The sequence below is a fragment of the Carassius carassius genome, chromosome 34 (genome assembly GCF_963082965.1).
Source record: "Carassius carassius chromosome 34, fCarCar2.1, whole genome shotgun sequence".
NCBI lineage: Eukaryota > Metazoa > Chordata > Actinopteri > Cypriniformes > Cyprinidae > Carassius > Carassius carassius.
This window is the reverse complement of record NC_081788.1, coordinates 24,771,796-24,784,200: the sequence shown is the minus strand read 5'-3', so window position 1 is coordinate 24,784,200 and position 12,405 is coordinate 24,771,796. Positions and strand designations below refer to the sequence as shown.

General features: G+C 35.0%; 1 protein-coding gene across 1 annotated transcript; it reads right to left on the bottom strand.

Annotated features, from left to right (window-relative positions):
- Nucleotides 1–110: 110 nt before the first annotated feature.
- LOC132114834 (anaphase-promoting complex subunit 7) lies at nucleotides 111–10,294 on the bottom strand. The gene is made up of 11 exons (XM_059523185.1): nucleotides 10,075–10,294; nucleotides 9,384–9,573; nucleotides 8,007–8,126; nucleotides 7,778–7,889; nucleotides 7,534–7,687; nucleotides 4,902–5,044; nucleotides 4,688–4,805; nucleotides 4,408–4,604; nucleotides 3,976–4,200; nucleotides 2,927–3,077; nucleotides 111–1,047 (listed from the first exon to the last, which is right to left on the bottom strand). Exons 1-11 carry the CDS (start codon nucleotides 10,173–10,175, stop codon nucleotides 858–860), a joined length of 1,701 nt encoding a protein of 566 aa, XP_059379168.1. The 5' UTR covers nucleotides 10,176–10,294; the 3' UTR covers nucleotides 111–857.
- Between the last annotated feature and the right edge of the window lie 2,111 nt (nucleotides 10,295–12,405).

Genomic DNA, 12,405 nt, shown 5'->3' with positions numbered 1-12,405 from the left:
AATTAGGAGTTATTCACACCAAAACCGAAAAGGGGGGAAAATGCATAAAATAAACCACTTTTGCGTAAGTAATAAATCTCTTTATCAATAAAAAAAAAGAAAATAAATAGTACCGCTACATTATCTTAATGGAAATTACCACGCTGAATGAGAACTAAACAAATGGGTGAAATGTACTTAAATGCCCCAAAAATGCAAAATTCAAAACAGGATTCATTTTCTACACAAACATTTTCTTTTTTAATTTTGGCGTGATCTACGACTTTGACATGTTTTCATTACACAACAGATCAGAGAAAGAAAAAAAAAGAAAACGTGTGGGATTGTGGTTCATTTAAAAGATGCCTCTTTAACAATCATCACTTTACCTGAAAAAAAAGCTCAAAGCATGCAAAACAAATGACAGATTTGACACCTTTATGAAAAATAAAAAATAAACTAGTTGCCTAGTCCTTTATTAAACCCAAACCAGCAAAAGTGAAGCCCATGATGTTTAAAAACTGTTCGAAAATACATTAAGAGTGAATCATTTGTGTATTAAGTCTTAACATCTGTAGCACTGTGTTGAAAAAAAGGTCATACCATCCTTGTGTCATCCAGGTTGATGACAGACTGTTTGTTTCTGAACTCTGTGTAGTGCTGCATTCTCATATGAGAAAGATCATCTTTTGATATGACAAAACCAAACAAATGCAAATGTAATTCACAAATCCGAATACAGTCAGTGTCCGTAATTCACAGCTAGAGAGAAGCAGTGAGCATAATGGTATCTCTCCACTCACACACATCAAAATCCAGGAGTGTGGACGTTTTTCTGAAGTGCTGAAGCTGTAGAGTCTCTGGGTGGGTGTTGAGGGTCACTGCATGCCGAACCACTGCTCCTGATCGGCCCACTGCACCGCCTCGCTGTCGCTGCCCTCCAGATCTCCCTCCTCCCCGCTGCCCTCCATATCGTCCCCATCCAGCTCCACTGTGGCGTCTGTGGGACTCTCCTCCTTCTCCATCTTCTGCATGCCCTCCAGAGACTTCTGGTCATTCGGATCGAGGCTACAGAAGAGGAATATAACGGTCAGTTCTGCTCGACTCTAATGTTTAAGATTTTACAGTACAGTGTAGGGCTGTCAAAATGGCTGAAAAACTAAATTCAAATTATATTCGAATTTAAAATAAATAATATCAGTTAGGGTGAAGAAAAGCTTTTGGCTTCCCTTCTGAGGCCACAAGAGTGTGCATGGGCAAAATTTTATTAAAGAATAGCACGTTTATTCAAAGTATACGAAAATATGACTGTGAAAAAAAATGCATAATATTTAAAATATTGTTTATAAATCAATTATAATTAAGTATCATTATGTATACATGCATAGTTTAATACAAAGGGCAGAAAGCCAATCACAGAGTATGTGTTTGAAAAAAATTGAATCCACCTTAATTTTACACTGCTTTCTAAACATGCAGCTCTCTTGTGCGAGAGGGCAGTGCAACGGTAAAAGAAGATATCCCTCTCTAGAAAATTCGTGAAATATGTTCTGTGTGAATGGCTTGGTTTCAGATTTGACGTAAACAATATCTTCTCCACATTCTCTTTTCCCGCAATATTTTGATTGAACATCGCAGCAGCGCTGCATCTAGTTGCTTCAGCTGTATAGGTTAACAAAAACATTATATTGCATTGACACTTATATTGTAATCGCATCTCGTGCGCCACTGATGAAGGCCAAAGTATAATTTGACCATCCGCATTATGTCATTTTCGTCATCAAGAGGGCTCGCGGACAGCCGCGAAAAAAGTGCCTGCACGCGGACGGGTTGCGCGGCTGTGAACAGCTAGTGATGGGAAGTTCGGATCATTTTACCGACTCGGACTTTTGAGTCACGTTCAGCAAAATGAACGAATCTTTTTTCGAGTCATTTCGTTCACTTCTTTCATTTTAGCAAAATGTAATTAAAATGTTACGTGTTACTTCCCCCAACACATCTAGTAACGTCAATTACGCAAACGTTGATCACACTACAAACAATAGAAAACTAAAATGCTATAAGATACAGAAAAGATTAATTCATTTTTCAACTGGGTCTTCAGTCTGTGATTAGCTCACCTCATCTTCGTCTGACAAGTCTTCGGGTTCAAGTCATTCCTTAATCACGTGACAGACCCATACGCTATTTCTGACATTTCTCACTGTCACTGTGTATTTGTTACAGTTTCTTCAGGATCTGTGGTGTTTTATTATTTTATAAATAAATTAAACCCTGTTATAAATAAAATATTGATTAATTTGTCTTTTTGACTGTCTATCAGTAAATAAACACTAGGCTATATAATAATATAATAATCCAAGCCTACAATACAAAGTATTTATAGCCTAGTTTGTTCATTTTTAATACAATTTTGAGTTTGCTGGTATAATAAATGCTTTTCCTAGGCAAACTTGACATTTTGGTCTAATATCTGTACAAGAAGATTGCTCAAAAAGGACATAATGACAAATTAAAAGCAAATATCATTTTGAATCCTAAACAAGTAACACTACAGTTCTATAGTCTAATCTGAAGGGTGAACTCAAAAGACATAAATCATACAACAAGGTCATTTTTGAAGATTATAATCCACTGTAAAAAAAAAAAAAAAAAAAACGAAAAAAAAAAATCTCTTCATCAAAGTGAGTTCGTCATCATATGGACAACATTTAAAGCATAACCAATAATTATTATAAAAAAAAAATAATAAGTACTATGCACCCATTTGTAAGAAAGGTTGTAAATTAACTAATTACTCTGGCCAATGTTGTCACGTCACGTGACAAAAGAACGAACAACCCGAAGACCCAAAAGATGAACTAATCAATTCTCTTTCCAGATTTTTAAATTCGACGAATATTCAAATTTTTTTTTGACAGCCCTAGTACAGTGTGGATGACGTTACCTTAGCGCTATACTGTACTGGTCCATGGCCTCCTGATAGTCATTAACAGCTACGAGAAAATCCCCCAGCATCCTGTGCAGCACGCAGTCGCTCTGATTGGCTAAAGTGTTCCGCAGAAGTGCTATTCCTTCCTCATACTTCTGTTCTCGACCTGTAATGAAAATGATTTAGATGTTACACAGCATTACACCTAAAAATAAATCAGCGTTTTATAAGCTTAATTATTAACAATAATGTGTTATTTCATAATTTACTTTCATAGCAGTTCAAGAACAACAAAAATGGCAACAATAATAATAAACTATATAATGAAAAAATAAACAGAGAAAAACAAAAAGGGTAATTATTACATAACTACTACTAATTAAATAGATCAAATAAAATGTATAACTGTTATTTTAAAATAAAATAATTTATAATAACTTAAAAAAATATTTTATTAGTGACAAATTTTAAATAATAATAATAAAAATAATAAATAGAATAATAAATAAACATGATAATTTAAAAAGTATAAAATAATGATATAATTAATAAACAGGAAATAATATAAATAATACGACAAACTAAATTTATAATAATAATAATGATAATAATGTTATAAATAAAAAGGGTAAAATTTAAAAGCATAAATTAGATAATAATGATAATTTAATAATAAAATAATAAGTAAAAAAAAAAATAATAGAAAAAGTCTATGATAAAAATAAAAAATAGGAAATGATGTAATTAATTGATAACTAGTAAGTAAAGAAAATATAATAATAATAATAAAATAAAATAAAATGACAAAAGAAAAAAATAATGATTTCTATTATTATTATTAAAATAATATTATAATAAAATATATCAATAAATTAACAACAACAAAAACTTTAATAATAATAATAATAATAATACATAGAAAAAATATAATAAACATTTGCATTTGGTTATTAAGCATACACTTTTATCGAAAGCGATTTACAAATGAGGACATAATAAACAAATAAATAAATAATTGCAGCATTTACAATTAACATAGAACGACATGTGACGTTTTGACATACTGAGGAGCTCTGCTTTCTTCACGACAGCTTTGATATAGTCCGGCCGCTGAGCGAGGGCTTTGTCCAGCAGAGTCTTGGCCTTCTCCTGGGTCATGGGATCTTCCAGACACACTGTGGCCAGGATGGTGAGAGTCTGGGCGTTCGCTCCCAGGGTCTTGTAAATATTGTTGGCCATTCCCATAGCCTCCCGTACACCATTAGAGGCAAGATAGCAGTCAATCAGACCTGAAAACAAGGGACGTATCACTATGAGATCTAACCTTACTATGAGATCTTGTCTAACCTTAAGAAAAAGAAAGAATGAATACTAACAGATATTCAGCAAATCAATAGACTACATATCTATAAACTTTTATTGCACAAAACCATCATGATCTTCCTAAAAACTTTATGCATAACAACATTATATGCATATGATCTTGAAGTTCTTGCCTTCATAGCAGTCCAGACGACAGGGCGCCAGTCTCATGGCTTCTCTGAAGTGTATGATGGCCTCCTGCACTCGGCCCATGTTCCTCAGCGCCACCCCCTTCAGGAGCAGCGCCTGCACACTGTTACTGTTCAGCTGGATGGCTTTAGCTCCCAGATACAGGGCACGAGAGTAACGCTTACTGTAGAAACTGTGACATCTGTGGAAAACAAGAAATAAGAGCTTCCAACCGCTTTGGTCTCTGAAAACGTTTCAGATACATTAGGAGAAGGTCAAACTCACCCAGATATGACCCAGGGCTCAGCATGCTGGTCAGATATGTTGAACAGCCGTCCTCCGAGAACCTCCACATCTTCCAGATGACCCTCCCTGGCCATCAGATAGCCGTATACATCCATACCTGCAAACCAGCACAATCATTTCCTTCAAACAAACAATAATCATCATCATCATGCAGTGTATCTAGATTGTTAAAGGATTGGTTGATGGCATGCACCTTTGATCAGGTAAGGGTCGAGCATCTGTGCCTGCTCAAACTTCAGGATGGAGTTTTTGGTGTCTCCAGCCCTGAAGTACACATCTGCCAGAGTGACTAAAAGATCAACGTTATCCCTCAAGAGTGACTTCTTCTCCAAAGAGCTGAGGACAGATTGTGCAGAGGTGGGCAATTACTTTCTAAATATTTTTGCATAGGAAATACATAATATAATATAATATAATATAATATAATATAATATAATATAATATAATATAATATAATATAATATAATATAATATAATATAATATAATATAATATAATATAATATAATATAATATAATATAATATAATATAAATAATATAATTAATATAATATAATATAATTGTTATTAATAACTAAAAATATTAATTGAAATCTGAAATAAAATAAAAATTACAAAAAAAATGTTGCCTTTTGACTGAAATAAGATGAAGTATTACAATTTCTAAAAAAAGAGAGATATTAAAAAACCTGCTGAAATGCTAAAACGCAAAATTAAAAAGAAAACTAAAAATACAAAAGCCAATTCAAAATATTAAATACTATAGATGTACAGTCGTGGCCAAAAGTATTGAGAATTACATAAATATTAGTTTTCAAAAAGTTTGCTGCTAAACTGCTTTTAGATATTTGTTTCAGTTGTTTCTGTGATGTACTGAAATATAATTACAAGCACTTCATACGTTTCAAAGGCTTTTATCGACAATTACATGACATTTATGCAAAGAGTCAGTATTTGCAGTGTTGGCCCTTCTTTTTCAGGACCTCTGCAATTCGACTGGGCATGCTCTCAATCAACTTCTGGGCCAAATCCTGACTGATAGCAACCCATTCTTTCATAATCACTTCTTGCAGTTTGTCAGAATTAGTGGGTTTTTGTTTGTCCACCCGCCTCTTGAGGATTGACCACAAGTTCTCAATGGGATTAAGATCTGGGGAGTTTCCAGATTTCAACATTCTGGTCCCCGAGCCACTTAGTTATCACTTTTGCCTTATGGCACGGTGCTCCATCATGCTGGAAAATGCATTGTTCTTCACCAAACTGTTGTTGGATTGTTGGAAGAAGTTGCTGTTGGAGGGAGTTTTGGTACCATTCTTTATTCATGGCGGTGTTTTTGGCCAGAATTGTGAGTGAGCCCACTCCCTTGGATGAGAAGCAACCCCACACATGAATGGTGTCAGGATGCTTTACTGTTGGCATGACACAGGACTGATGGTAGCGCTCACCTTTTCTTCTCCGGACAAGCCTTTTTCCAGATGCCCCAAACAAACGGAAAGGGGCTTCATTGGAGAATATGACTTTGCCCCAGTCCTCAGCAGTCCATTCACTATACTTTCTGCAGAAGATCAATCTGTCCCTGATGTTTTTTTTGGAGAGAAGTGGCTTCTTTGCTGCCCTTCTTGACACCAGGCCATCTTCCAGAAGTCTTGGCCTCACTGTGCGTGCAGATGCGCTCACACCTGCCTGCTGCCATTCCTGAGCAAGCTCTGCACTGGTGGCACTCCGATCCCGCAGCTGAATCCTCTTTAGGAGACGATCCTGGCACTTGCTGGACTTTCTTGGACGCCCTGAAGCCTTCTTTACAAGAATTGAACCTCTTTCCTTGAAGTTCTTGATGATCCTATAAATTGTTGATTTAGGTGCAATCTTAGTAGCCACAATATCCTTGCCTGTGAAGCCATTTTTATGCAACGCAATGATGGCTGCACACATTCCTTTGCAGGTCACCATGGTTAACAATGGAAGAACAATGATTTCAAGCATCACCCTCCTTTTAACATGTCAAGTCTGCCATTCTAACCCAATCAGCCTGACATAATGATCTCCAGCCTTGTGCTTGTCAACATTCTCACCTGAGTTAACAAGACGATTACTGAAATGATCTCAGCAGGTCCTTTAATGACTGCAATGAAATGCAGTGGAAAGGTTTTTTTGGGATTAAGTAAATTTTCATGGCAAAGAAGGACTATGCAATTCATCTGATCACTCTTCATAACATTCTGGAGTATATGCAAATTGCTATTATAAAAACTTAAGCAGCAACTTTTCCATTTTCCAATATTTATGTAATTCCCAAAACTTTTGGCCACGACTGTATATAAATAATACAATGACTGTGAATCTAATATAATCTAATGATAATCATTGTTATTGTTAACTAAAACCATTTAAAATGATTTTGTTTAATTGAAACAATGCTGAAATGAAATAATTTATAAAAATAAGATAAGCTAAAACATAAAAAGACTTAAATGTTGAAATTCAAGTACTAAAAACAGAAATAATAAAAGCTAAACATAAATAATAATAAATTACTCAAATTAAAATATCAAAAAAGCTCATCCAAAATATTAATAAATACTAGAAAAGTAAATAAATAATAGAACAACAAATATCTAATACAAGATCATACTTTTTGATGACAGTGGTGGCTAATACCAAGTCAAACTATTTTATAAAAAAAAAAAATTATAAAACATACATTAATGTAAAGATTGCTACAGAAAAAAAACAAGTTTTTTTAATTGTTCCAAAATGTTTCCATGGCCACACTACAGCTAAGAAAAGAAAGTTGCTGAATTAAATCATGACAGTGTCCTGTCCTCACCAGATAGTGTTGATGGCTCTCTGATTGTCCCCTCCATGTGTGAAAGCATGTGCTTTAATCCAGACAGACAGCCAATCAAGATTGGGGATGCTCTGAATCACGTCCATCGTCATGGAAGCGACCTCTGCCCCCTTCACCGACAGAGACAGAAGCCCTGCAGCGGAGCAGACAGGACGAGGCTTTAAAACAGACAAAGAAAGCACAAGATGCACCACCACAGGAACACCGCTGTGTTCTTACTGACCAATAATAGCATCCAGAGCCAGAGGACACTGTCTCAACACTTCCTTATAGCTTGTGACGGCTGAACGCTCCTGACCAGCCTTCCTGTAAAGATTCGCCAGCATCATGTTGATCTGGAACACAATCAAGCAAAGTGCTCTTTTATGTCACTTTTTAGACTTAATAATTACGTGTATACAAACTATACTTTGTAAAACAAAAAAAGCACTAGACCGCTTGTGAAAGCACACCTTTGGCGTTCTCTGGCGTGAAGGGATTCCCTCCAGAACGGATATGGCATCTTTATCCAGCTTCAGAATAGTATAACACTCTGCGATTTTATATTTCACTTCGATCTCTGATGGCAAGTTCTGTAGTTGATGAACACAGAGTTGATAAAACGGCATTCAAATTATATAATACATAGATTAAATATATATATATATATATATATATATATATATATATATATAATAGAAACATGTTAGGTAAAAATGTTAGCCTGAATGCACTGTAAGTCACACTTTGGATAAAAGCGTCTGCTAAATGCATAAATTTAATTTAACATGGGAAATAAGGCAGCTGTTATAAAAATCAGTTTCCACCGAAATGCCACAGCAACAACAAATCTTATCAATTCTATGAAATCATAATAATTAGTGGTGTTTGAATAGAGAATTGTCACTATTTCTATTACACAATCTTTTTTTTCTGACAAAATAACATTATTTACTGCCAAAAATAATAAAAATGTAATCGCAATAATATAATAAAATATATACAATACCGTTCATAGGTAATTTAAAGGGACAATAAGTAACTTTTTAGGTATTTTATGATCTAAAATCAATATTTTTATTCATAAATATGCCCTCAATGGTGTACAAATACCTATGCCAATGTTTAAACTAATCCTCGTAAATGAAGAATTTATTATCTTTATATACATGGGACGGGTAGGTCGACGGAGGCTTCCATGTAGTTCCGCCATCTTGCAAAACTATAATAGCAGAGAGGGACAAAAAGTACTAAGCCAACGCGTTTCCACAACACGTTTTCGGTCAGAGCCAGAAACGTAGGTGCAGAGCAGTGAGAGGCGCTTGAAACTGCACCGGCAAGTTTAAAAGTCTGGATTGCATTCTTATTATGGACCATACATATGCCGCGCCACAGGAGAAGAAAACATCGTCGCCAAAACGAAGTGCTATTAGAAGACATCCTGTCAAAGCTTTTTGGTACATATCGCCTACCGTAGATGCAACGCGCATTTGAAAAAGCGAGGCGCTGGAGAGCAAAATTAGTTTGAATGCAAAATACAATTTCACCACTAGATGGGAGTAATTCATACTTACAGTACCTTTAATACTTTTATTCAAGAAAACAAGTGACATTTTATGTTAGTATTTCAAATAAATGATGTTTAGAATTTTCTCTTAAAGAATCCTGATGAAAGAACCACAATAAAATATTAAGCAGCACAAATGTTTTTAACATTGATAATAATCAGAAATGTTTCTTCAGCACTACATCAGCATATCAGAATGATTTCTGAAGGATCATGTGACACTGAAGACTGGAGTAATAATGCTGAAAATTTATAAAATTCGATTTGAAAGTATAGGACACACCTGTGCCTGAAGTGCAGATGTTGTGCCGCCTGTGCTGGACGGACGCACTTTAGATGTTTTGCTGAGCACTTTCTTCTGCTGTAAAGCCATGTTGTACTTACAGGCTGCGTTCCTGTACTCTTTATCATGGAAAATAGCATCAGCGTGATACACCAGCAGCTGGTACTTCTGAGACGGCGAGAAGAGCTCACTGAAAAAGAGAAACACACACTAATATGGCTTTGGGTTTATCTTTTGAACTGACATTTCGGTGTGTTTCATGAGAACTGCTTGGTTTTATCCATGGAGAACTAATTGTTGAAGTTAAATTAAACACCATAAGCAAGATCTGATCATGAATTGTTCCGAAATAGCATAGCCACTACAGTAATTAAACACTAAAATTGTTGTACCTTGGAATCAAAATCAGGTGTCTTACAAAGATTCAATCATAATGTATTGTCCTACACCCCTGAAAACTACGGTAGCTATTGAAACCACAGTGTTTTTGGGAAAATACGGTGAACTGTAGCTTTGCTGTCTTAAATAATACATTAATATTATTATATTGACTTCTTACGAGCTTACAGAATAACACATTTCTGTATTTCTACATGACTTGCTGTGTAACTAATAGATAAGCCGTTGAGTTTGGATATGATCACACTTCAGCTCGGGTGTGTTTATGTTGTGGAGCGCTCGAGACACTCACGGGTTGTTGGTGCTCATCGTCAGGAGTAAACTACTGATGATCCGGACATTAGAGTGCAGTCCAGCCGCTGCCATATCCCGCACATGATCGATCACATTCATCTTCAGTCGATTAGCTTTCAATTCCAAAGCACGATTCTTGTCAATAGACGTACTGCGACACAGCGGAAGATGCAGGAGCGCTACGGAGAAGAGTTTTTTAAACGGCCGGAAATAATGGAATTTCAAAATAAAGGTCGGTTGGGGAAAATTAATCGCCAAACGAAAAGTCTTCGCATTTGGAACTTGTTGTTTATAACGATTTCAACCTGCTGTTTTAAGAACATTAATGGTTCTTATATCATTATTTCTTATGAGCGTCCACCTCGTTATCGTATATCGATTATTAGACATTATTATTGGTGTTTTAGTCTGCTTTCTAAATACTGAAAGGAAGTAACGTTCATGATATTAATAATGGTGATTTATTTATTTTATTGACAGCCATAACGTTGGATGTAAACATACTGTAAAGAATAGTTTTTTCTCGTTTTACATAGAATGATAAAGGTTAGATACTTGTTTGTGTGTTTGTATTGAAAAATCACCACTGACACACAGAAACACACACACAAACACACACAGGGTTGTTTTTGTGAAAAGTGGGGACATCCCTCAGGCGTAATGGTTTTTATACTATATAAACTGTATCGCCTTACACCTAAAAACCCATTTCAGATTTTCAATACACTCCATTCTGTGTGATTTATATGCGTTTTGAAGTGGTGACATAATGTCCTGAAATGTCACCTTCTCCTTGTTATACCCTTGTCATTATACAAATATATGTCCTGATCATAGACTGTACAAGGTCCTGATATGGCCAGAGACTGTATAAAAACAGGATGCGCACGCACGCACGCACGCACGCACACACACACACACACACACATACACACACACAAATATATATGTATACGTATTGAAATGGAAAGAAAACTTGTGCTTTAGACTCCTACTCTCCTATCAAAATGTTTTCTACCTCTTTGCAACTCTATACTATTTTACAAGAAACATTTGAGAAAATGTTGATTGTAATTACGATTATTTATTAAGAACAATACAGGTGCATCTCAATAAATTAGAATTTCATTTATTCAAATTTTCATTTATTTCAGTAATTCAACTCAAATTGTGAAACTTGTGTACTAAATAAATTCAATGCAAAAGTAGTTTAAGTCTTTGGTTCTTTTAATTGTGATGATTTTGGCTCACATCTAACATATTAAAATACTTCATAAGACCAATAAAAAAAATAAAAAAAACTTACTGAAATAAATGATCTTTTCCACGACATTCTAATTTATTGAGATGCACCTGTATATGCATTCATATGAACTATAAATATTTATTTCAACTTGTGAAAAGCACCTAATAAATAATTTATTTTGTATTTTTTCAGGAAGTAAGATTGGATACTTTATTACGTTTCTGGGTATCGGTGAAGATTTTAATTGAGAAATGTTAATCTTCACAATTTTATGCACATGACCTTAAATACATATTTAATTATTCACACAGATTTTAATGACGGTCACAGCTTTTCTTGAATTCTTTGTTATCCCCTAACCAAAACAAATGGATTCCACACACACACACACACGCACAAAACACATTGATGATTTGTATATTATTTTACCAGGTTTCACAGGGTTATGTGTACAGAGGTACATGTCAGTTGTATGTTATATGCAACTGAATCATTATGTTCAAACTTGTGATATGTGGTCTGGGGTCTTTGGAATTTTGAAACAAACTTCAATCCAATTTGCAGGTAAGAAAAGGTTCCCATTGTAAGCGTTGTTGCAGGGGTTCAGGCTCATATGTCCACTTCAAACTGTTACCCAACAGTTTTGAATCGGTTTCCCCCAAGCAACTTCAAAGTGCACATTTGATCACATCTCACAACAACAGAGTAAATCTCTCTGCAAATGTCTATGTAAAATCCTTTTAAAAAACAAAAGGTAAACTGCATTATATAAAACTAATCACACCGACACCACTTCATGAAAAGCTTCAAGCACTTGATAGAAGGTCTTTGATCACTGCTATGGCTCTGGGAGATCTACAGAAATGTTACTATTTTGTGCCTTGCTGTTGTGCAAAGTATTGAAATGTCCCAAACAACTCCTAAAATCTTTCTTACAAAGAGCACACCGGTGAAGACAAACCATCCTTTGCAAATGATGCGGATGATCTAAGAAAAGCATATGGTTAATCTATGCACATAAATACACACATAAATAACACAGGTACGGTTAACAAAACAATGAGTTTCCCTGATTTTTAGCAA